Consider the following 27827-nt stretch of genomic DNA (forward strand, 5'->3'; position numbering starts at 1 on the left):
TCAGCTAAAGCTGAGAAATGTAGGGGGTCATCAAGGGGAGGGGGATCCCCACCTTATTATTCAACTTACAAACAGCCGGTCTAGCGCTTGTACTGAAGGATACTATGAAAGGAAGAGTTCAGCACAGATTTCTGCTATTAGGCAGGAAGTATTTTCTTAAACAAATAATCATTTAAACAATGACAACAGTAGCCATAAAAGGGCATTACTTTGAACAAGGACAGAAATTAAGATTTTGGATCAAGTTCTCAAGTCTTTACCATAAGAATGATGTACTTCGGACAAATTTCATACATGCCTTTACATAGAAAAAGGATTTTACATAAAAATCTATTCCAATAAATTCACGGTCTGTATTTTCAACTTATATGGTAAACATCATTCTAGTGTTATGGAATGGTACATACAGTCCGTGAGTCTCTCCACCTCTCAACATTTCTATAGAAATAATAATTTCCATACACGACTCATCTAGTGGAGCCATTTAGTACAGTATTTGGAATGAATCTTCATTCTTATATGAATACATCCATCTATGCAGACCCATCTCAAAACAACTATAATAATGCAAAAGAAGAAAATGCATACAAAAAGAGGAAACCAGTGGCTTCTTGAGCAGCCACATTCGTGATATGATGACATCACTGGCTTTATTTACTCATTAAATAAAGTGAAAACAGCCCAGCACAGACCTACAAAACCAACAAGCTTACGAAATGAAGGCACGACTGTACCTGTTTACCGAAAACAGAAAAAAAATATCTTTAAGCTGTAAGTATATGTGTGAGTTAATGCTAAGTGATATTAGTGTATCTTTACACAGTTCACCAAATTAGTATTAACTTAAATACATCTTTCAGTACTGTTATTTGTTATCCTTTACCATCTTATACTATACTGTACAGTGAACATTTGTCCTAAATTCTTATCTCTCAGGTACTGAAACCTAAAAAGAGAGAACGAATATTATCTGGAAAATTAAATGTCTTTATTACCCGGTTTCCCCCATAAAGTGACATTATAATATATGCACTTAACTATTACTGACTAACATATGATTTTCTGGTTTTGGTGATGTCACAGGAAAATGACATGCATATTTTATTACTCACAAAATTTTCCACTGATTTAAAAATTCCACCCACTTTACAATGATAAAGTTTCAGATTTGTTGTTCTGCAAATAAAATGCATAAAATCTCACACTGCTGTCGATTACTGTGTTAAATACCAATACGCAGCTAGTCCTGCATGCACGTTTATTTGATTTCATTTTTATTTATTTTTTTTTGCTTTTTAATGTTCGGAGTAGTAATATATGAAGCAAATCTCAAAAGAAAGGCAAAGCGAAAGCAAACCCGCATGAAATAAAAGATTGTAAGTATCTATCAATAAATGCAACCTTCAAACCGTTCTTGCTATGAAACAGTTTTGCCAAAGTCATGCATACACCCATACAGGTTAATATTTGTTTTAAATACTAACAAAGACAAAGGGCACTAAAACACTGATGACATTCAGAACACTGATGACAAATAACAACTGCAGCTACTTAGGTTTATAAATACACTTTGTGCTTGCTCAGATTACAGCTACCAACGCTACTGTGGTACAAAACACACAGATCACTGGTATCAACCAGACACAGTAGGAACTAGTAGTCCAGTAAGAAAAAATGCATGTGGATAAGAAAAAAAATTACATCCAGATTTAAAAAAAAAAAAAACTATAATTACTGGACAACACAATTCATTACTGCAGTAATTTAAAAAATGTCCCGCTGAAGGAAACATTTCTACATGTATATTTATGAAAAAAGTAAAGAAATGAAAAGTTAAATAAAATCAAAAGGTATCAGAAATCGGAATAGCAATACCTCTTTCCGCCTGTGCCTTACCATGTCTACTCTCCGATCTATGGACTTTACCCTCCACTCTATGCAGACGGAGGTCCGTAAAGCTACGTTTGAGCTGGGTAAGGACCCCTACGGGCGAAAATATATGGACGATTGTTAGCTGTCATGAAAACAACCATGGACACAACGACAGGGAGATTTACAAATTAGGAAAGAAGATAAAGAAATAAGGTTTAATGAATGTTCTGTAGGGTAAGAAGTCTTCTAAGATACAACCAACATGAAAACAATTGACGTGCAAAAGGAGACTGCCGTTACAACGTCAACAGCTTGCACCTTGTTGCTTGTGTTAAGTATTTCAGTTTTCAGTTATGTGCAATAACAACTAAGTTTTTCATATTTACAAAATCCAATTAATGCCAACGAAAATTCAAACACAGAATGGAAGTTTAAGTAAGCATGAATTAATTGTACGAATATTAGGTAAAAACATTTCAGGCAATGGAATTTTGATGAAAAGGCTCAGTAACCTTTGGAAGACATTTACAGATCACTGTTTTAAGCCACGTCACTCTGCTGCAAAGTGACAATGGCTGAAAAACAAACATGTAAGCTACTGGCGTAATGTAGCTGTTTATCTAAGGGAGCAATGACAAATAAAGCAACACTGAAAACACAGAGTAACAACAGACTTGGAGAAGATTCTCATGCTATATCAGCCTAATTTCTGACTGCTGCTTAAGATGAGTGTTATATCCAATTACCGTAGTAAAAAAAATTTGTCTCAATAACAGAGGAGGGTCTGCTCCCTTCCTTCATTTACACCTCAAGAACAAGGAATCAACTCACAGGTCAGTCAGTCAGTTTATGTTCATGGTTTTACTTTGTTAAATGAAAAGCAGTGTTTTCACTTTCTGAATAAGCATCAGTTTAGTGTTATAACAAGTACTGTAACAGTTTCACGCAGGAAAAATATGCTAATTTTGTATTCAGTCATTATAGCATGGGCCAATCATGCACAGAGGAACAAAAGTTTAGGCTGAAATTAACTTCAAAGGTAAAACATCTTAGGATGTATTTGTACCTTAATAATAATAATAATAATAATAATAATAATAATAATAATAATAATAATAATAATAATAATAATGATAATGTGTAGAATTCTTAATGCCGAGAACAGAAATAATTTTGTATAAGGTCCACAATACAGCATTATATCAACGGTAAAATGTGAAACTTTATAAAAATGAATAAAAAGCTTTCGAACCCTATCCTGGGTTCATCCTCACTCCAACTGAACTGAAGATGAACCCAGGATAGGGTTCAAAAGCTTTTTATACATTTTTATAAAGTCTCACTTTCTTCCACTGATATATTATTGTGGACCTTATACAACAACAACAACAATAATAATAATAATAATAATAATAATAATAATAATAATAATAATAATAATAATAATAATAAATAATAATAATAATAATTTAGTGTTTAAGTCCAATACCAATTTTCTCAGAGGTAAATGTCACACCCGATTCAATAACAAAGTAGTCAAATTTTAAAATATTTTACAAATTATATATGGGGTTTTAGAATAAAATCTCAACGAGTACAAGATCTACTGTAAAATCGTAATCAATGAGTAATAAACATGCAGTACCGCATAGGTACTCCCAAAATGCATAAGTACTCCTATGAACAGGAGTTACCTATATATTCTTGTGCTGCCATTTTTTTTACACTCTTGTGTAGTATTACTAAATTCTCTTCCATGCTACAACAATGAGCTGACCAAAAGAGGATGTCAAAACCAGGCCCACAAGACTAAATACATGGAACAGAAAATCTACAAGCTACAGTCATCAGTTACCTTCAGGATAACGCAACAGAATGATCAAATCAAAGGCTTCTCACTGAAAGGATCACCACTCCTTTCAATCATTTCTCCATAACAGGAATGGGAAAATATAACAGAATCCAGTAACATTCCTAGGGGATTGTATCATTCAAGAAAGGATGCAGCAGCAACTTTACGGATGAAGAGAGAGTTGATACTCAATTCCCATCTTATCAAAGGAGCGTCTTTATTCCTCTTCTACATATACGCATAATACTGTTCGAACTAGTCAGGGTGTCGTAAACCAAATAAGTTCCTGCAGGTAAAGATCATTCAAGTTGGCACAGATAATATCTATTCCTGAGAGTGATGCAAACATCACTTCCGAAACGACTATTGTGAGTCAAATTGCTGTTCCGATTCAAATTGGCCTTCGGCTGCTATATTGTAAAGAAAAGAAAATGATATCGAAGAAATAAATAATAAATGGATAAAATATATGTGAGGCTCACTTAAGAAAAAAAATCTACAAACACCAACTGACATATTGTCCAGCAAACACGACAAATCAGGACCTGTATTTCAAAGGGAACGGGGCAGGAAAAGAGCAAGCACACATGTAAATATGGACGTGAAGCATTTTAAAGGAGTACAAAGCATCCAAAGACATCATTACCCACAGTTCCATCGGGGAATGGCTACATTAATACAGAAACTTGGAAATGGGACGGTTCATAATTCCTGCTTTGATAAAGCCTAATGAAGAGGAGAACTGAATATCAAAGGAAGTTGGTAAAAGGAAGAGGAAGATTATTGTTACTGTGTTAGATGTACGAATTCTAGTCATGCTTTCCACATGGGCTGTAAGTATCTAAGATAAAAATATCACCTTTTCTCAATTCAGGGTTACTACAATGTTGCTTTTATTTCTTGGGTGGTTTAATTTTTCCTAGGTACTTCAGTGTAAATGTAAGGAATCTTTGAGACAACTGCAAGGCAGTACAGGTATTGGTTTCAATATGATGTTATTTACAGGAAGATTGCCAACGTTTGTTACTCTGAAACCTATTCTTGTTCTTCAAGGAAGATTGACAACATTTGTTACTCTGCAAGCTATTCCAGTTGTTCAAAGGAAGACTGACAACGTTCATTACTCTGAAAGCTATTCCTGTTCTGTTCTTCAAAGGAAGATTGACAACGATTTTTACTCTGTAAGATATTCCTGTTCTTCAGAGGAAGACTGACAATGTTTGTTAATCTGAAAGCTATTCCTGTTCTTCAGAGGAAGCTTGACAACGTTTGTTACTCTGAAAGCTATTCCTGTTCTTCAAAGGAAGATTGACAACGTTTTTTACTCTGAAAGCTATTCATGTTCTTCAAAGGAAGTCTGACATTTGTTACTCTGAAAGTTATTCCTGTTCTTCAAAGGAAATCAATTAAAGACCTTGTTTCATAAAAATAATGTACAGTACAGTAGTGTATCATGTGTTCATTGCCTACCATATTTTGTGTGTATAAGCATATAGTATATGCATATATTGTTATAAATTCGAGAAACATTCAGTAACTTACGGTTTAACATCCATTTTTTCAGTTTAAAGTGTGTTGGTTTTGTTTACAAGGATATTTGTGTTTATAGTTATTCGGAGTTGACAAGGTAGGGGGGTACAAAGTTGCCATTTTACACCCATAGAATGATTTTTTGCCATTTCTGGAAATTTCCTTTATCCCACAGGTCCTTGGATGCATAAATCGAGATACAGGACTATATAACATATATATATATATATATATATATATATATATATATATATATATATATATATATATATATATATACATATCTATATGTATATATATATACATATCTATATGTATATATATATACATATCTATATGTATATATATATATATCTATATGTGTACATACTGATATATATGTATATATACATAATATATATTTATATTATACATACACATATATAATATGTATATACTGATATACAGTATATGTATATATACATAATATAAATTTATATTATATATACATACATATAATATATACATATAAATATATATACTGTACAGTATATGGTTAGATTCAAAATTTATCTTATAAATGCAATGAACCTTTTATGTTCTTTATTCCATATTTTTTAAAAACTTTTCATTCTGAACACCTTGCATCTAAGGTGAAGAAATATTCCTTGGATGCCATAATGTGAAAATTGGCACTTTTTAAATTACATTTCAAAGTTTAAATACGTTTCCAATAGGAAAAGTACACAAAGAATATTGGGAATTGAGGTAGTTAAAAAGTTCATCGAAAGCAGCTGCATATCTATGCGCGTACACACACACACATTAGTACATGTGTATACGTGCAAATCTATCATTGGGGAGAGTGTTCCTTTACATGGCACATAAAATCAAAACCCCAGTAACCAGATAAAACAGTTATTATCATTATTATTATTATTATTATTATTATTATTATTATTATTATTATTATTATTATTATTATTATTATTATTATTATTATTATTAATGATAAGTGCAGTGTGCACAATTATATGGGAAGCCAAAATTGGCCATTAAACTATAAAGCAAACTTCCACAGGACGAAAGGTTAAGCATTATAAAAGAAAGCCAATCGTGAGAAGAGTAGTAAAATCCCAACGAAAAGAATAAATAAAAATTTGTTTGTATGAATAGCAGCTAAGTAGTAATTAATTCAGCTAAATCGAGGTGAGCAGGTACAGCACTTTAGGTAGTACCCGTGTGTAGGGAAGGCAGTCAATTTGGGAATGAGGGAAGTCAGCCCTTTGCTTCAATTCAGTCAAATGTTCCAGCACCGGATAAGCATAAGGATGCTGAACCTCAGTAAAGGGAGTAGTTCGGCACTTAACTTTGGGCAATTTTACCTAGAAGGTACACGCCTGTTATGCTACTTGCATGTAAGCACAAAAACAATACTCCTAATATTCACTGAAAAAAAACCATAAGAAGCAGGACAGATTGATATTAGTATCCCTTTAAGTATAGAAGTCTTTGTTAACAACTAACTAGGTTTCTGTAAAATAAATTAAGCCTAAGCTGTTTTCCAAATGTGAAAGCTTTAAGGTAGCAAGAATTAAGGTCACATACTCAGAATATGCTGTACTAAGAACAGTGATACACTTTGGCTGCAAACTGTCAGACGTTGTCTGGTTTCTTGTTGACAGACCTCCAGCTACTGAATGTCCCATTGGACAAGACTGAAAAGTTTCAGGACTCAAGAGATTTACAATCTTTTTGTGATCAGAACCACATGATAAAAGAATGCATTCATAAAAAAAAACCGGACAATTAAAAGCCTGAACATCACGAACAATGACAACCAACCGGCTAAAAACAAAGAAAAGTACAACACACAGAGAGTACAAACTGCCCTCAAAATGGTGCAAGAGAGAACAATGAACAGGGATGAATATGGATACCAATGAACTATGCTCAAGAGATAATTGTAAAGAAATTCTCCCGGGTCTAATTGTGCGAGTGTGTGTGTGTGTGTGTGTGTGTGTGTGAGAGAGAGAAAGTTAAAGTTAAGTATACCTTAGTTTTACCAGACCACTGAGCTGATTAACAGCTCTCCTAGGGCTGGCCCGAAGGATTAGACTTATTTTACGTGGCTAAGAACCAATTGGTTACTTAGCAACGGGACCTACAGCTTATTGTGGAATCCGAACCACATTAAAGCGAGAAATGAATTTCTATCACCAGAAATAAATTCCTCTAACTCTTCATCAGCCGGCCGCGGGAATTGAACTCCGGCCCATCGAGTGACAGTCTGAAGCTCAACCGACTCGGCCAACAAAGGGCTTGTGTGTGTGTGAGAGAGAGAGAGAGAGAGAGAGAGAGAGAGAGAGAGAGAGAGAGAGAGAGAAAGTATATGAGCTTCTTTGGTAATATTTACATGTTATAATAACATGTAAATAAGATGAAAATGAAGAGGCTAAGAATCACCAAGAGTTTTCACAAAAATAGCTGGATTTACCTGTTTCTGGCGAACAGAAGATTTCTGTCTTCACTGACATTCAAGGTAAGAAGACAGTAAAATACAGAAACAAACTACAAAATAATTAATACAGAAACAGCTTCAATCTTTAACAATAGGTGTTTATGAAAGTTCCACTCTCTCTTGAGATATATCTATATTATACAGACAGACAGACAGACACACACACACACACACACATAAGGAGGACCTGACTACGTGACTTTTTTCTGATACTCTGGATGAAGGTTCGATTCCTGCTATCAGACATCAGAATTACTTCATATTTCTCGCATTTGGATCTAAGGCTTTGTAGTGATAAGCATATCCCGAAAAAGTGTGAAGGATTCGAGACGTTAAGAGGGCATTGTGGCTATTACAACTTCATATACAGTAAATATATATATATATATAATATATATATATATATATATATATATATATATATATATATATATATATATATATATATATATATATATATATATATATATATATATATATATATATATATATATATATATATATATATATATATATATATATATATATATATATATATATATATATATATATATATATATATATATATATATATATATATATATATATATACACATACATATATATGTATGTATGCATGTATGTGTGTGTCTGTCTGTGTATAATTAGATAGATATATCTCAAGAGAGAGTGGACGTTTCATAAAGACCTATTGTTATATTTAAGTTTTTTTTTGTATTAATTATTTTGTAGTTTATGTTTCTATATTTTTCTGTCTCCTTACCTTGAACGTCAGTGATGACAGAAATTACATACGTATCTGGTAAAAAGTGACCAGTAAATACTCTCTCTCTCTCTCTCTCTGTATATATGTATATATACGTGTTTGCTGCTTACTGCAGAAGTATAAAGGTGTATAATTATTTTTATAAACAAAAACATTCTTGCACGTACACATTCCTATAAAAGGGGTGTATGACTGCACACCAAATAAATAGTCTGGCCTATGCTTGGATCAACAGTATTTTTCCACAGACAAACAGAGAGAGAGAGAGAGAGAGAGAGAGAGAGAGAGAGAGAGAGAGAGAGAGAGAGAGAGAGAGAGAGATATTCAAATGACCAGTATCAAATAAAAGAAAATTTTGTCACGGCACAGTTTAGTTACTGTATGTGAAACTTTGCTTGTTGTATTGCTGATTAAAGAATAAAATCTATGACCTACAAAGAAACTGAACTTTTGTTTCTATCGGCAAAATTCTTCATGTAACTGAATGACAAGGCAATTTCAGAGAATACCTATTTTAACTTCAAGAGCATCTGGGATGAATATCTAATCCTTGAACATTTTTTTTCAATAATATGTGGCATCTACCGAATTAAATATCAGCTTTCATGTCCTCCAGTCATATCATGTCATGTCCAGAAATATTTTGCTTATCTCAGCATCTGCTGCAATATTTTATGCTAAGCATATGAAGCTACGCTGCATTTAAAGTACTTCCCAAGGAGTTTACGCACATTCGCAATATATGCAAACCCATATTTCTTATTTACGAATGGTAACTTATAATTTACAAATACTGTACTTACAGTGCATTAATAATGTCATTATTTACAAATAACATTTTAAGAAGTCACAAAACTGTTTTCACCAGTGCTAAAAGATAAGGTACCAATTTTCTGAGCAACAACAACAAAACTGCAAAAGCAAAAGGGTTCTCAGACACAAAGTGAATTGGAAAATTATAAAGCAATGAGCAAATTGAGGACAACAGTAGGGATAAGTTTTCATAAAAAAACAGCCGTCCCATAAGAACTCCTTTCTGAGGTACATACTTATAAACCTTTATGTCAAACAGGGTTAGGAGCCACACATTGGTATTACTATTTGCATCCAGAGAAACAAGTTACCTGAACGCTTCAAAAGAAAGAATTCTCACCTGTTATGGAATTGAGGGTACCAGATCGTTGTTTCTGCTCAAAATTGAGGTTTAAAGGTGTGACGTCTTGACCAGCTTTCTCTGGAGAACATTCTAGAATGCCACCTCCTAACACTGGTTGCTTTTCCTCCCTGCAGAAAAGGCATTTTACAATTAAACCCTTAATCTGTCACAAAAATGTTTAAATCTGGCTCAACTCTAAGGGCTATCTGAGAGAATAACAGCAACTGTGTATGTGTAAATATATAATATATATATATATATATATATATATATATATATATATATATATATATATATATATATATATATATATATATATATATATATAAACATGAGAGGATAAACTTTAAAGGTAACAGGATATCTCCTATATAAATATGTGGTAATGGAAATGGGGAGTGCTGAAAAGGGCCACTGTAATGAACATTTATTAAAAAGCTAAATAAGATAATCACCACATACATTCTGGTGTTCACTTGAAAAGAATACTACTGGAAGGTGAAAATTGTACAGTTGGCATGTTACAACCAGCACAGTTAGTGAAAAGAATAATTTGCTCTTCTTCAGGACTATGTTTAGACTTGTAATCATGCACTGTAAAAATCTGCCAAGTTAGCTCTTCAGACACACGAATTGTCTCCAAAAGACCATACAGGAGGGCCTTGCTATTCATCATGAGCTCACTGAAGAAAAAACTGCGAGTCCTACGACACCAATTATATGAGCTGCATTATTTCATGTGACGTCAGTCACAGCAATACAATTTACAGTTAAGATAATCATGGAAGGGTCTTCAAATATATAAGAAACAAAACTGAGGTTTCCTCAAAAACTATAAACAGTTCACTTACTCATAAGCGATACTTCTAAAAACAAAACAACCAAGTAATAAGTAGAAATTACAGAGTCAACAGATAAGGTAACAAGATACCGTACTTATAAAGTAGTCTCAAACTATATACCATACTTATAGTCATAAACTATAAACTAAACCAACCATGTAATCAATATGTATAGGATTCTAATGTGTTATTTTGCATATATTTAAGGGCAGAAATATACATGTCACCAAGAGGTACTCTAGACAAAATATGGGGTTTCAGTAAGTTTATGTGACATACTTATAATGTAAGACTCACTAGCAACTGAAATTTTTAGTCGTGCAGGATCTCAAGTAAATAAAGTGTTTATAACACAAACAATTTTATGCTTCTTTTATGAAAAATCTTACAATGCAACATTCTGTTAAAAAAGTAAAAATAATGTAAAAACGTGGATGGATTGAATAGATCTGTAAATTATTAAGTACAGGAACCATAATTTATGGTTTCAATAAAAAAAAATTAAAATAAAAACGGAAAAATAAGTAATGAAGTATAGTTGGTTCTTGAACTTCCTGGAGTTTAAGCTCACTTCTCAAGGAAGTCAACTTTTTATCTAAAACAAATATTTAAAATACTGTACATACATCTTTTATAATCAAACGACATGACCAACGGCCACTTGGTAAATGATTAGAACAAACAATCACGGACTTACTAGTCATAGTATAGGCAGCCATATATATTACCTCTATACTATCTTTTTTCTCCTACTGACTATCATTTAGGGTGACATAGAATGGGAAAAGGTGATATGTTTCCTTCTTAACATTTCTTTGCATGCATACCTTTGAAGTATAACTTAATTCTAAAATATTTCTCAGAGAAATCCTATACGTGTCTTTTATAATTTTGCAGATTTAAACTAACATCTTTCGCATTCAAGGGTACAAAAAATAAAAGTGTGACGCAAGATCAACCGATGTTCCGTCCCTTATGAGTCTCATACTGACCAAATTCTGCAGCACTTCCGCAATGCTTAATTTTCTCCTTTCATTCTCATACAACATTTTCTGCCATATTCATGCGACTATTACAATTCACCAGGAGAAGATAAGCCTCATTCTGTTTCCAAATTGTTTAATGGAAATAAAGACCATTACTCGACATGCAAGGCAACTACAACAATGGGGTTTAATGTGGAAGCTCTGCACTTTTTGGAAGGTGACTTTTATTGTTTGTGATCTGCAATGAATGACAAGGGCAAGTGAAAAAAAAATAAATAAAAAAACCATGAAACCAAAGATAAGGACAAATAGCGATGACCCTTTCTGTCAGGAGATCCTTATTTGGATTTTTAAAGGATCCTTCCACAGGGAATGTCAATTTATTTACAAAACATCTGTTGTGAATCCATGAGATTTATGATATATACAAACTTTGATCTCTTTACACTTCAACACTATGAAATTTAACTTGTCAGCTTTTAAAATCCTTATGTGGGAATGGGAGAAAACGGAAATCTGTAAGAGCTACAACCACTGAACTATCATGAAAGCACCATCATTTACTTTCCCACTGAACGAAACTGCAGTCAACATATATGGTAAAGATACAAGATGTAATAACCTAGTAAAGTAAGTAATTACAAAGCAACACCTGAAACTAGGAGCTAACAAAAAGGTCTCAAAACACTGACTACCTGAAGAAAATTAAGGGATCATAACAGCATAAGGTTCTCTAAACCCTGCATGGCGCTGGACAGCATGTGTATCACTGAAGTAGCAAACCCTTAATGTTTCCGTTGACATTTCTTAATAACGGACGTGGAACAAGAATACAGTCCAACGCTATGCTAAGCGAACAGAGATACATCTGTAAGTTACAGTTTCGTTACATTTATGGGCTAACAGGACTATACAGGGTCAAGTTATACCGTTACATCACAAAGTTCAGCTTTCTTCTTCTGACTGTCTACCAAATATTCAGTTGGGGCTTATTCTGCAAACTTCATAAGAGATATTCCTTGTCTTCTCTAGTAATATACTATTGAATATGCAAAAGCTAATAAAAAAAGCTCGTTTAGAATTTGCAAAGAGCTACTGATAAAGAAGATGTTACACGTCATTCCATCTATAGTATTATAAAGAAAAAATGAACACAGAATTTAAACAACCATGTCCTTGGTTAAATTTACAATCTGAAACGGCTGACGGAGTCTCCAAACAAGCAGGAAGGCTTTCATGATATAAATGACTGTGAATAGCAATGGGGCAGATAATCAGAAGATCTACTTAAGAAGACTGACAATCAGAGCGATGAACGCAACTAAAAGACCACACAAAGTTCGAATGCAAGCTAGAACTTACTCTTCGTGCAAGACTTCAGAACTGGAGTGATATTGTTCAGCTTCGAGACTGTCAGGGGGAAGCATGTGTTACCAACAGTAACATATGTGCAGTGTATATATATGTATATATAATATATATACAGTATATACAGTATATATACATACATATATATATATATAGTATATATATGTATATATATATATATATATATATATATATATATATATATATATATATATATATATATATATATATATATATATATAAACTGTTATAGAGCACTAAGTTTCAGGATTTTATTGATTAATGCAGAAATAAAAATCATGCTCCAGAGTACTCAGGAAATCATAAAATACAAAGAAAATCTAAGGACTGATATTTTCAATTTAGTCAGTTGCGATTGTACAATAAATAATAATGAAAATTTCACTGCATTTACTAACATGATATTTGGATATTAATGAATTATTTGCATACCTTTATGAGTGCATTCAGTTTACAACTACAGCTACAGAAAAGGACGACAGAAAAACAGAAATGGATCAAATAGTGCTGAGCCTAATCTAAATTTATACAAAATGAAAGATCTTAACAGAAAAATATCTATAACCAATTATAACCAGCAATCGGATTGTTTACAACTAAATTAATGTAAATTTTGGGGGACCGCAAACCTAACGTGATTCACACTCAAGGTCTCTATCAATTACAACAGTGGAAAAGATGATAATACTTACGAATCGCTCTCATCACCACTTGAACCCGGTCTCTGATAACGTCTACGACGCACTCTTGGCGGTCTCAAGACAGACTTCCGGATGTCATCTGTCTCCTGGGAGTTACTTCTCTCTCTGCCAAGCATGTATTTTTTGTGCAGTATCGTTGGGTCGACACCAACTACTTCCTCCTGCAAAAGGACACCAAGAAAGAAGTTCACTTCCTGAGCATTAATTCATTTTAAAATCACTCTGGCTATGGGATAGACTTCAGCACTACAGATACACCCATCTACTATGGTTGCCTTTGATAGACAAAATTGTTGTATTTGTTCTTCTATACAGAAGTTCCATTTAAAGTGACTTATTTTAATACCATTAAAATGCTTAATTGTATTTTTGGGCAACCAAAATCCACAGATTGACTTCTTTAAATTCTGTCATATTCTCTTCTAGCCAAGCAAAAGGAGGCACGGGACAAAGACTATCATTCAGTGTACAATCTGCCAAGAAAGGGAAAGTCTACAAATTACATAAAACTAAATAAATTTCCAACACAGCTTTGCACAGAAATTTGATCCAGACAGTAGCACAATATATTATATATATATATATATATATATATATATATATATATATATATATATATATATATATATATATATATATATATATATATATATATTTTTAATACTCTGTATTCCTGATCAGGACTACAAAAGTAATTGAAACATATGTTAGGTTACAGTAAAAGACATTCATATGTATATGTGCATATATATATATATATATATATATATATATATATATACAGTATATATCTATACATACATACATACACACATGTATTTATATATATATATATATATATATATATATATATATATATATATGTGTATATATGTATGTATAGATATATGTCTAAATATATATATTGTATGCATATATATATATATATATATATATATATATATATATATATATATATATATATATATATATATATATATATATATATATATATATGTGTGTATATATGTATGTATAGATATATGTCTAAATATATATATTGTATATATATATATATATATATATATATATATATATATATATATATATATATATATATATATATATATATATATGAAACGTGCTCATCGCATAACTACCTACAGTACTCATACCAACACATCATGATTTACTTGAAACTGTTTACTTCCACACAAAGAAACTGCGAAGTTGTACTTACATCTCTCAAATTGAACGTAATTTCTAGATTGCGAGAAAAGTCCTCAGCAAACTCAGGATATAAGTCAAGTACATCTAAAATATCATCTCTCATTATCCGATGAAGATCACAGTAAGTAAGGGCACGGACATTGCACGACGACTTCCCAATGGTGGGATATATACAAGGGTTTTCTCCAAAGATATCATCTTTACCTGCAATTTAAGAAGGAAATTACAATCTTTACCTGTAATTTAAGAAGGAATTACAATGACAAAAAACTGATAAATTTTTCATGGATTGAGACAAATTTTTGAAATCCCGGAACAACTGTGTTCAAGGTTTCTTAAGACAGGAAGAGTTTTTAAAGAATCAAATTCTAGACTGTGCTGAACATAACATTTTGACTTAGGAATTCTACACACTGAACGTTTATTATGGTGTCATTTTCTAAATAAAAGTAAATAATCAATAGTTCACTTTATGAGTCAATGAGGTCTAATATTGGAAGTGTTATTGTTTTTGGAGAAAGCTTAGAAGCTTCTGAGGAACAAATAAGACCAATCAACCAATCATGCATATCTGAGCACACAAGTATTAGAGGATCAAGTATTTACATCAGTAATTATAACACTGCTGTAATGTAATGCTAAGAATGTCATACAGGTACTAAATAAAAACAATAAAAATTAAAACAATTTTGAGTGCCATGGCATGTTCAAGTTAAAAAATATTGTCCTTTCTCATCCTGTTAACAAACGGTATCACATTACGAAAAAGACATTTTGCAAATTAACGCTCGGATTCACGAATTCTTAACTTTTAATGATAACTTATACATTCTAAATACAGTTTTGTTTACCTCAAGGTAAATATACAATAATTAGCTGGGTGGTTTTCTTTACATCACGGTAAACATACAATAATTAGCTGTGTTTTATTTACATCAAGGTAAATATACAATAATTAACTGTGGTTTTCTTTACAAACATTAAAAACAAAAAGAAAGGGTTGCTGAACTAACTTTCTAAAGCTTAAAAGGGTGGATATTTTTCTACCTGCAATTTATTTATGTTTTTCTACATTGGCCAATGCAAATTAGTAATCGTTTTGAGTCTAATATATCTATTTTCCTCACACTTAGCTATCTGAACTTTCTTTATCTGGCATCACTATGTCTGATATCCACAGACTTCTAAGTACAAGTTTAATGGATTCCCTACCTGCAGTGGATTCAGATAGTATTTTGAATCTATTCACAATGTATATGTGTTTGATAGGCATACCAGCCTGAAACTAGATAACACTAATAACAGGAAAAGCAGCAGCACTTGACTATGGGCTGCCCTTAATCTAAAACGAACAAACGAACACTTACCTAGGATGGCCATCACTACATCATCCTTAAGTATCTCGATGGAACCTCTGGAGATGAAGTACATGGAGGTGAGGACATCCCCCTTGTGCACCAGAGTGTCTCCTGGAGGCGCATGTGTTGTTTTGAACTTCATACTAAGTGCCCTTTGGAAGACAACAAACAATCTGGATTCTCAGGATATGGCAGGTACATAAATGGTTTACATATGCGATATTAAGGCCATTAATGACATGGGGACTTTGGCTTTGAATCACTGATTGTATAAGGTAACTAATGTACATATTTGTCATTAAATTTTTCATGTAAGGATATAATAGTCTAGTGAACATTACTATAAACTAAGAAAATATCATCCCTTAAAATAACTACTATACCATCTTCTAAATTTATCTCGAATCTACTACTGCAATGTCTAAATTCTGTGAAAAACATAGGCATGTCCATCAATGTCATATACCTAAAATACAGAAGCGTCTATCTAGACAGACAAAAGGTAAACCAACACCCTAGTTTGTTGGCAAAGTTGATGCTGGAGAACACACAAACTAACATTTAAATCTAATTTCAGTGATGCTAAACAAAAAAGAACATAAAAAAAAAATAGTTGAAGTAGAATGACTTGCAGCAGCTTTCCGTCATTTCAGCACTTCTTTTTCACTGATGTCCCCTGTAAAAATCTGAGTCTCGAGAAGGGAGGCGTCGAACTAAAGAGCTTAAAAGATTCAAGTCTCAAGAGTGTTGGGAGGATAGAAGAAGCCATACTTACCTCAAGCACCCGGGCTTTGCTCCTTCGAAGGACGGACAAGCTTCAAATAAGTTACGGTTGAGGTGGAGGCTAATGTCGGCTTGAATACACTCAGGATACATATTCATCACAGCTCCCATGTCTATACCATTGGTATAAGACCAGGCGTGCTTGAAGGAAGAAAAAGAAGACATTCGTCTGAACTACCTTAGGACTACCTACCGTAAACATCCCGGACTGGCCCCCTCAAAAGCAGGGCAGGACTGAACTAGTAGTCGGTTGAGATGCAAGCAGATGTCGGCTTGAAGGCATTCGGGGAAGCCTTTAAGCACCAGATTCATATCGATGCCGTTTGTGTAGGACCAGGCGTGCTGAGGGAAATAGAGGGCGAGGGTGACACAAGCAGGGCACAGGGAAGGACGGATGGAGGACCCAGGAAAAATGATAAGAATCATAATCATAATCATAATAAAGACTATTGAAAAGATAGAAAAAGGAAGAAAATATATATCTATGAAATCACTGAATTCAATTCAAAACAAAGAAAAATTGTTAATTGTAAAAATCATTGTAAAAATAATGGAATGCCAAAACGAAAAGGAAAAGGGATGGAATTTACTGAAAGAGACTGAAAAGGGTTTGAGAGGGTCAATGTTCTCATCATTTCAAGGGTCATACAAACACACACATATACTTACATACATACCTACATACACAAAGCATATATATATATATATATATATATATATATATATATATATATATATATATATATATATATATATATATATATATATATATATACAGGCAGTCCCCGGTTTACGACGGTTCCGGCTTACGACGTTCCGAGGTTACGACGCTTTTCAAATATATTCATCAGAAATTATTTCCCGGCTTACGACGCATGTTCTGGGGTTACGATGCGTCGTACGCCGATCCGACGGAAGAAATATGGCCCCAAAACGGCAGAATAATCATAATTTGAAGGTTTTTTTGATGTAAAACTCAATAATAATGCAGTTTACATAGTTTTCAATGCACCCAGAGCATTAAAAGTAAGGTTTTCTTATGATTTTTGACGATTTTCGACGATTTTCCGGTTACGACGATTTTCAAGAACGAACCCCATCGGCGCAAAACCAGGGACCCCTGTATATAAATATATATATATATATATATATATATATATATATATATATATATATATATATATATATGCATAAGCTGCACATGTGTAATAACCGATATATCTCTCTAAATGCATGCCTTTTCAAATCTCCTCTGATAGTTTGGTTTATTAAAGGTAGGTCGTCGAAACCGCAGTTCCCATACAATTTGGCATTTCTTAAGCCCGCTTCCTTAACAGCATGAAATCACGAATTTTAGCCATAACCTAGTGTACGTATTATTTCTAGTTTCTACAGTTTTAAACTTGAGTAAATTATTGACTACTTCCCTTTTACTCCAAGATGAAATATCAACAAGGACTTTATTTTGCTGCCGTAGGATATTAATTTAAAATGATAAACCAATATGTTATGCTTCAAAAAACACAGAACTCACACTAAACAAAATTACACAAGGGACCCCTTTCTGCAGTTTATTTTATCACAACAGAAAGTAAAGTTATCATTATTATAAGCAAATTAAGTGAAAAAGGACAAAGAGAAATCAAGAATTGTGCAGATTAAAGAGTACTGTAAGTTACGAAATTCCGGAAAACTAACCTATCTTAGATTACCTACGGGCCAAATCTGCTAAGTCGATTTAAGTATATATATATTTATATATATATATATATATATATATATATATATATATATATATATATATATATATATATATATATATATATATATATATATATATATATATATATATATATATATATATATATATATATATATATATATATATATATATATATATATATATATATATATATATATATATATATATATTTATATACATTCACACAGTATATATACATACAGGTACGTATATATATATGCACACACATCCACTGTGTACTGCATATAGACATAAAATTAGGTGAAAGTTTGCCATGCAAATTCACATACACACACACACACACACACCCACACTAATGGAAATATGAAGATAAAGTGAAAGTGACAACTAAAAGACTGAGGAGAATAGAGTTTGGAGGGAAATGATTATATGAGACAAAAAACAGAAGGTTCAATGTACAAACAAAAAGTGAATAAGGTATCTCAATAAAAGATGCGAACAGTAAGTGTTAGGCTAAGTATTAGATAAGCATATGGATAGATGGGTAAAATTTAAGTTATCAGAGAGAGAGAGAGAGAGAGAGAGAGAGAGAGAGAGAGAGAGAGAGAGAGAGAGAGAGAGAGAGAGAGAGAGAGAGAGAGAGAGAGAAATGCCCACTTTGGACAATGACACACTTATATTCTCGTACACATCTTATGAAAATTAAGAAATATGGCATAACACTTAATTTTTCTGTATTTCTTTTTGCTGAAGAGCATAACAAAAGAAAATCTCAGGTCCTCACTTCCTAATTCTTTTTTAGCATACTTCTTTATCCCCCTTTCACTATCATAACTTCAGCTGTCAGCATCACACCTCAGCTTCACTTGGTCGATTTTGATCACCACAAGGTCCACAGTTCCTAAACCTAATCACATGCTGGAAGCCTGAAGAACATCTTTACCCAACAGAGTTTTCGAAAACAGCGAGACAAGACCTTCTTAAACCCTCAGGTTAATCCATAGTGAGTCCGACTTAATGACAAGAAATGCACTGAGAATCAAAACCCACCCCTCCTGGTTCCAAAGGCTTACATGGGTATTGTTTAAGAACCAGCGTCTCCTTGTCTCTAGCACTAATTAGAAGATTAACCTCTCATCAAACTTTCTTTATCTTAACCGTACGCTCTGACAGAGTAACGAGAAAAAATGGGGAGCCAAAGGGCATTAGTATTCCAAGTAACATCATGGCATGCCCTCCATTGACGAAATCCCTTTGATGACTGGATGGAAGAACAGGTAATGCCTCCATATGTCTTATCATTTTTATTTTTCATTTTCATTTGTACTGATGCTCTTCCTTCACTACAATTGATTGTAAACAATCAATTCATCTGACATTTCACATTATCCAACACTAACATCTTGGAAAAAACTGCTGATCTGAACTTATTCAAGAGGCTGCAGATAGGTGACCAATGTCTGGTTTTTCTCACCATCCCCACAGTACAGAATTGTCACAAAAATACATATTTTTTCAGTTTATATTTCACTCCATTTTTCACGTTAAGTGAATAATATACTCAAAATACAGCATAAATTTTATAAAAAAAAAAACTACAAAACTGCATTCAATCACTGTCTGACGCTGTTTGAAGGTTTGAAGTCATTAATATGCTGTAGTTATTATTTGATAAAGTGAACTTGAGGCTCAAGATTTTCACCTGTAAATTTAAAAGTTTCTTGAGACTTGAAACTGTTTTTGAACTAATGTTGAGTTAAAAGAATGCATCAGAGAGAGAGAGAGAGAGAGAGAGGCAGTGGAGGTTATGCTCAATTTGCCCTGAAATTTCTTTACAGAGAAGGAATCTATTGTGCAAACTGTCTCATTCCTGCAACCACTATATTAGCCGCAACATTATGGGATACTCTATGGGAAAGCGCCCATGCTGTTATAAGGCAAGCTTAATAAAAAAAAAAGACTAGTCCAACAGCAGTAAGCCATCCTCACTAAAGGGAGGAACTTCAGTCTTACAAGAGAAACTGCTTAAAAATAAACTTCACGGAGGTTCACCTTTCTTTTCAATCAGTGTTCTTTGTGTCCTACTGTCCATGTATCAAATTCACTCATACATTCATACATACACATCATACATACATATGGAGAGAGAGAGAGAGAGAGAGAGAGAGAGAGAGAGAGAGAGAGAGAGAGAGAGAGAGAGAGAGAGAGAGAGAGAGAGAGAGAGAGAGAGTGGAGGGAGGGCATGTGAAAGTGAGTGAGTTATTGATTAAAACCAGGCAAGTAATGATTTTATAGAAACTAATAGTTGAGAAAAGCCAATGCACAGTCATGTTGGCATAGCGATGCTTCGCACCCATGCAAGGAGGCAGTTCTGGCAAAAATCCACTTAAAGAAGTTCTTAACTGTAACATACAAAACCACGCTCGGTCACATAATGCGTTTATGAGAATATTAAGATCTCAAGGCATATGCACCTGTTTTATAAGACTGAAAATTTTGAAAAATGATAAACAGAAACGTGATGAATTGTGCAAAAACTCTAATAGAATCAATCAATCAATCATGATCTGCAATCGGTGCAAAAATATAACTTTTATGGAACAAGAAAAATATGAATCTGTTTTAATTATATACAAGCAGAAAATGTATGGAAAGGAGCCTAGATAAAAAAAAAAGGAATAAAATTGGCACACACTTCATTACTAGCAAAAATAAATATACAGGGATGAGCTGCAAGCTGTTGGTCTGTAATGTTGAGGAATTAAGGGAAAATGCACTAGTGCTAAAGACACCCATGAAGAACTGAGCATGAAATATGTATGCAGGAGCTGGGTTACTGGAAATCTGTACTTGATCCAGATCAAAGCATGAGGCCAGATGTACTTGGCATCTGTTAGGCTGAGGCAATACACAATAGATAATCAATAGCCCAGCACCAGGTGATGAAAGAAAACCTATTAGTGAATTCCTCTGATTTCTAAACTCATCTGCAGCTCTTGTGTTTATAAAAAATGTTGATGACCTTTAATTGACAAATCTGTGTAGTGTATGACAACAGGTGAAATTAATTTTTTCTAGCTATCCTAATCTGCTGAAGTGGTTGAACAAACTTCAAAAGTTCTAATTCATCCCAAAGCTTAGCCAATCACTTATTTTTTATGCCAGTCTAACTGAATATATCTGAAAAACTAATCCTGTTCTACACTGGACATTCAGTACATGGGGCACATAAGGATACGTTTCAATTCTGCCAAATTCATAAAAATATGCAGTAATTAAAAAAGCCTCATCATTCTTGCAAATGTATTCTCAAACTCTGAATATAACAAGATAAAAGGCAACTGGGAAATGTAGAAAAACCACATCATTTTCATCAAGCATGAATTCGAAGATAATATACCACTCCTCATTTTTTTCAAGCCAGTGGGGCTATGTTATTGTCTGTTTAGAAATGTAAGCAAGCACATATAAAACCTTTTTACTTCTTAACATACTGTGCACTTTTCTTAACAAAACTGCAGTTCTTTCTACAAGATAATGCTGAATCCACAAAAGGAAAATGGATAAAGTTTACAATTTCTAACCAGATTCTGCCTCATCTAGGAGTAAGACTAAATTGAAAACTTTACTGTGTGGCATTGGGATCAATCAAGCTTTGTATGACAAAGTAGTGAAATTTATTTAAAACAAGTAGAGGTTATGAATATTACCTGTCAAGTTTTATACTCTCCTAATATCTGTGTACATGCTAAGTACATACAAGGGTACAAAACACAACTGACTGCATGTTTACAGTCAATAAAGACCTTGTTCTTTTATACTGAGCTGGCCTATGGATTCTTGGTGCTTAAAAGCAACAGCTCAGGGCTTGAAGCATCAGGACACAGGAACACCAACATCCCCATGCTGGTTGTTTACCCCAGCAGGTATTTTTGATCTGCTATGTTCTTACATCATTAAATGTTTTCTTGAAATATTTTCTTTACAAAGTTGTGACTAAGAAACTGTTTTCTTCTAGTAAGCATTAGTCGTAAAGATCTGCTTGATGGGCTGACCAGTCAGTGGAGACTAAAGTCAATGCTTCAAGACTATCTTCACAATACCACATTTTTGCAGTGGAAATCTGTGATTAAATTTATATAACATGAGCACTCTGTTACTACATCAAAATCTGAAAAAATAAGCACTGGTTATTTTTCCAAAACTTTAAAAACTTTCCCTTATGTGGTCATGGCAAGGTCGGATTACTTTTGACACTAGTAGATAACTTGACATCGTTAAGAATATGTTTAAAAAGTAAATAGCACTAATCTCTCTTAACAGTATGGTGCCAAAGGTTTGATGTCTGTCTTACTACTCCTATAGTTGTTTACAGTCCACTTTTTTTTAGTCAACTCACCAAAATTATCTCTGCTTTGGATTCAAAGATTTCAGGCTGGAGGCTAGACCCCAGTATGCTCAGAACTTATATGCATGCTTACATTTCCCGTTTTCTATTTCACTACCAGAGTTACTATGCCGCATAGTGCATTGTAGCAAAATGGGCATCCAGTTTTCTTTTTACTAAAACTGACTGGGCATTGGAAACATTTCTTTTTGTGCCACATGTCCTTGAATGGTCCAGAATCACTGCTTCCTTGTTCCTAACTAAATCTCGATGGTGGCTGAATGAATGGATGGTGCAAAGAGTGTCTGTCAAGAGAGGACTTGCATAATGAAGAGGCTTGGGATGAACTATGAAATCTCTTCGCTTCTTGGCAGGTCCTTCTGCAAAGGGATCTGCCACATGTCTCATCCATGAATATACTAAGAAGAGGAGAGATTAAAAATTAAATCTTGGACACTAAACTCTACAAGGCTGACATCTGAGTGTAAATGCTGACAATCAGAAAACTTGCTCTAAGTTGCATATGGGGCAGTCCGGGACCTGTGTAGCCTATAGATCATCTTACCTGTTGGTTTAGAATTTTACTTAAATGCAGAATATATTCATTAGTTGCTTAAGGCATTAAAAGGATTGAATCACTCAGCACTTAGTAATCAATGGAAACAGCAATTTTTGAAACACAGAAGCGTGCTTTTGTTTTAGTAGAAAAGAAGATCAGAATCACAGAAAATAAATGGTTTCATAAATTTTTTGGTCAGAACTTAGGAAAGCAGTGCCATCCAAAATACAGTATATTCATTTTGTATTTTACATGAACTAATGTGTAGTTGTATTTATACATACATTAAAAGAAAAAGAAAATTTTGTATACATAATTAATGTATTTGTACATATGTGCAGGTGTAAATATGCACATTTCTTTACATAGGTATATCACGTATGTCTGTTTGTATGGAAGTGTAATATGAATGGCAATAATTTTTTTGGAAAAGGACATATGAAGACTTGTCACTGACATTTTTAATTCCAACAAGCAAATTTTCATGTTATCTTAAAGTTTCTTGCCCACAATATTCGAAAAATAACATGACTAGGTGACCTTTACCGGTTGAAAATAGGAAAATACAGATGAAATGTATAATGAAAAGGGGAAATTAATATTCAATAAAAAAAATATATATCATTGGATGTTCAATCATGGAAAGCATCAAATATTCAGAATCAGTTTCACCATAAGAAACATCATTATCACATTTTTTTTTTTTATATCATGGCAGTTCAAGATTTATTTATGAGTACATCTTGCTAAAGAGATGTGGCATAATGAACATATAACAATAAGAAACTTAAAAAATGAATACATGAAGAATGCACCCAATTCTTTTATTAGAAAAATGAAAGTGAAACTGAATAAAGACTCCTCAAATCCAGCAAATATGTTCCAGGTTATCTTCTTTATTATGCATAATGATACAGTAATAGGTAAGGACAAAGATGCTATTGACTTTCATGAACTGAAGAGAACTAAACAATCTACTCAGATATGATGCTATATATATGCACCTATGCATACATATACATATATGGGCTGCATACATATACAGATATGGGCAGTATTCATGGACTTGACATTCATCCATTATTTTTCAGTGCCTGCAGAGCAAACTGACAGGAACTGGGAGCAGGCAAAGGATAAGGTACTCCAAGCTGACCAAGTATTTTCTCCTTTGTTCGTTGATGGGAAATCTGAATACCAACACTGGTCAAGTGATGTCACAGGAACATGCTTAAGTTTCCAATCAAATTTTCCTCTTTGCAGTGTTCTTATTTCTGGGAATACTTTCTACTGTGAAGTGAATGAAACAGAACTTTGTTCACATACCACTAAAAGAAGGATGATTAGAAAAGGCAATAATGAATAAAAATCTATGCAGGAATGCAGAATTGTAGACAATTTATGGCACTCCATTAACAGAACCAATACAATGTACACAAATGGCTCATTGTGGTACATGCCTCATGGCCACCACGCTGTACTACCTATTGGTGAATTAGATCATCATTTAAAAGATGAACACACAACTGAAGTGGGTTGCCACGGAAATTGATCAACTGACTGACTGTCAAAGGAATCATATTGTGTATTTTCAAGTTGTGAATGGAAAATTTTAAACACGATCTTTTAGGTCCTGAGGCTAGAGCAGTGTAAAAAGACATCAAACATATGAATAAATTGGACACTTTCGATAAATTATCCTCTTCCCACAAAGTCCTTGTTCTGAAAGAAAACCATCATCATAAGGTGGAATGAAGCAATTAGATGAACACTGTGCAATGACAAAGTATCCTTGCTAGCAATAAATTCAGTGACTAACAAACTGCTTTACTCTGGATATTGGAAGATTAAGGAGGAAAAAGTAATTAAGAAATAAAGCTTCAGGAACTGTCCAAGGCTGGTCAGTTATTTGTCTGGCACTCTTGGTTATACTGTATCGTAGTTATAACAACATTTTTACATTACATCGTTTTATATTCCCAGAAGACCACTTAATACGTTGCTTCAGGCAACCCTGATTGCAATGATTAATTAAAGCCCGAGTGTGTACATGCCAGATGTTCAAAAACATTTTTTCTTCCTGTGGCAATAAGGAGCCAAATGGCTTCACAGGATGGATCTGACAAAAAAAGTCACACGGGTTGTATGACAGGATGATGGAAAAGAGGGCAGCTCCTGCTCACGAAGTATGGTATCTGTGAAAGTGAAACTTGGGCGAAGCATGATTTGTAAGAGCACTAGAGCACACAGTAAGTGTAAGGATTTTGCTTGTATTTATATTTTTCTCATTCCCTCTGCAAGTACAATCAAGTTATTAGATCTTATTGGGTTTCTCCTGGGATTAATTTTAAGCTTTGCTGTTGCCAGATTGTACCCACTTCTATTTGAATGGTCACTATGCTTAACCCTTGAAGCAAAAAAAAACTAATATTTCAAGACATAAAACTGTAAGTTTGCCCGAAATCTAGTGATCCTGGTCCATGAATCTGTCAATTTTGCATATCTGTGTCAGCTCCTGTCCTGTGCGCTCACTTGTACATAAGTCAGCTTAGGCCAGAGCAGAGCCTTAGAAACAAGTTCTGTAAGCTGCATGGTTATAGTGGGTTTGCTGATCTTGCTCTCAACCATCCATAAAATTTTCATTCTAGCCAAGAATATCTAGCCTATAAAGATAAGCGCACAACTTAGCCCATTAGCAACATGAGTTCTAGTCATGGCAAAGCACTGTAAGCACAATAACTGCAAAAAACAATCACGGTGTTGAAGTAAGATAGAATATAGACAGAATATAGAATTTAGGCCAAAGGCCAAGCGCTGGAACCTTTGAGGTCACTCAGCGCACTGTTGAAGTGAATGAAAGCTTTTAATTCTGTTAATTGTTACTGTAAGTTTGATTTTTGGGTTCCAACGACGGTTTTATTTGTATGATTAATTGATTTGAATATGATATTACATCGATCAGTTCGTGAAAATGAGCCTGAAGGTCATCTGTCCAGTAATTCATGAAAGTTTTCTGCCTCTGGATACGAGACTACTTCCACAAAATTGTAATGTGGTTCAGGAGGCAATTATCCTCTGAGGTATGGCATCATTATTTTTTACAATGTCTTTTCTTGGTTTTTGGTAACACCTGTTATTACATCCCTTTTACATATTCTTACAACAGAGATCCTAAAAACTGCCTAATGGCCACTAGTTTGAAATATCATAGTCACCCTTTTTTTCCCGACGATGGTAAATGTTTCCTTTAGGTAATATCTTTACAAATTCAACTGATATTTTTCTCTCACATTTTCCAAAACTTCCTTTCATGCATAAAACTTATATAAGATAGACCCATGGTCCTTTTACATCAGTCTTCCTGAAGACTACATTATCGTAAAATTTGTAGTCCTGAGACGCTTTTATGAACTACTTTACTTTCCAGTTTGCATAAATTAAAGATTTCACGAGATCTTTCAACAGGGTGATTACAATTCCTGTTCTGTTTCTAATAAATCACGTTATTAATTGGTTATTAAATGAACTCTCAGCCATATGAAATTTGATAAAGCTCACTCCTAAAGAAAATGAGTACAGTATCTTGATGTCAGGACTCATCTTTGCTGAATTATACTTTTGCCACAGCCACAACACAACCCAGACTGTAATATATCTCCCATGAACAACAATAACGAAGTCAGCAACGATTTACTACAATAGTGATAAATGATGAGATACGGTACGCGAAAAGAATAAAAGCAATTAGTCATTGGTTGAATTCTTTCACATTAGATGGAGATTTACAGTGTACTTTAGCTACTGCTATCACAAAACAAATTCTATTATAACTGAAATTAATTTACATGTCAGTTTTCAAAAATATATGTAGAAGAGGTGTGATAAAGTAGATAGTTGTTGTCATCAGCACCTAAACTTGAGAAACCCTTCATGGCCATCAAATACTGTAGTTTACAACATGTAACAAGTTTTCCAAACAATGTTTGTCACTTGCCAAAGACGATGCTTTTTTTTCAAATTATAATTCATCATTGTTTGCTATTTTGGCCACAGTGCAACTTCTAATGTAATGAAAATTCTTTCACAGTGAGGACTAGATAAGTGCTACTTATGATATATATGGATAGCCATTGTAATAGGAAACTGAATGAGAGAGAGTCTTTTAAAGGTCATCAGCTTGCACAGTATCTGTGTGATGCCAGTCTCAGTACAAACAT

General features: G+C 33.5%; 1 protein-coding gene across 28 annotated transcripts in view; it reads right to left on the bottom strand.

Moving 5' to 3' along the window:
• The window catches only part of sei (seizure), a 538215-nt gene that overhangs the window by 88204 nt on the left and 422184 nt on the right, over nucleotides 1–27827 (bottom strand). For 11 of the 28 annotated variants that reach the window (XM_067087717.1, XM_067087716.1, XM_067087731.1 and 8 more), the window contains 7 exons: nucleotides 16937–17085; nucleotides 16171–16313; nucleotides 14814–15007; nucleotides 13586–13755; nucleotides 12867–12914; nucleotides 9674–9804; nucleotides 1897–1983 (listed from right to left, as the gene is read on the bottom strand). In XM_067087717.1, coding sequence (XP_066943818.1) covers nucleotides 1897–1983; nucleotides 9674–9804; nucleotides 12867–12914; nucleotides 13586–13755; nucleotides 14814–15007; nucleotides 16171–16313; nucleotides 16937–17085 — 922 coding nt within the window. Of the gene's footprint in view, nucleotides 1–1896; nucleotides 1984–9673; nucleotides 9805–12866; nucleotides 12915–13585; nucleotides 13756–14813; nucleotides 15008–16170; nucleotides 16314–16936; nucleotides 17086–17137; nucleotides 17287–27827 lie in introns of all 28 variants that reach the window. The other 17 variants (XM_067087714.1, XM_067087726.1, XM_067087721.1 and 14 more) reach the window with 6 other exon arrangements.

This window comes from Macrobrachium rosenbergii, chromosome 44 (genome assembly GCF_040412425.1).
Source record: "Macrobrachium rosenbergii isolate ZJJX-2024 chromosome 44, ASM4041242v1, whole genome shotgun sequence".
In the NCBI taxonomy this organism is placed as follows: Eukaryota; Metazoa; Arthropoda; class Malacostraca; order Decapoda; family Palaemonidae; genus Macrobrachium; species Macrobrachium rosenbergii.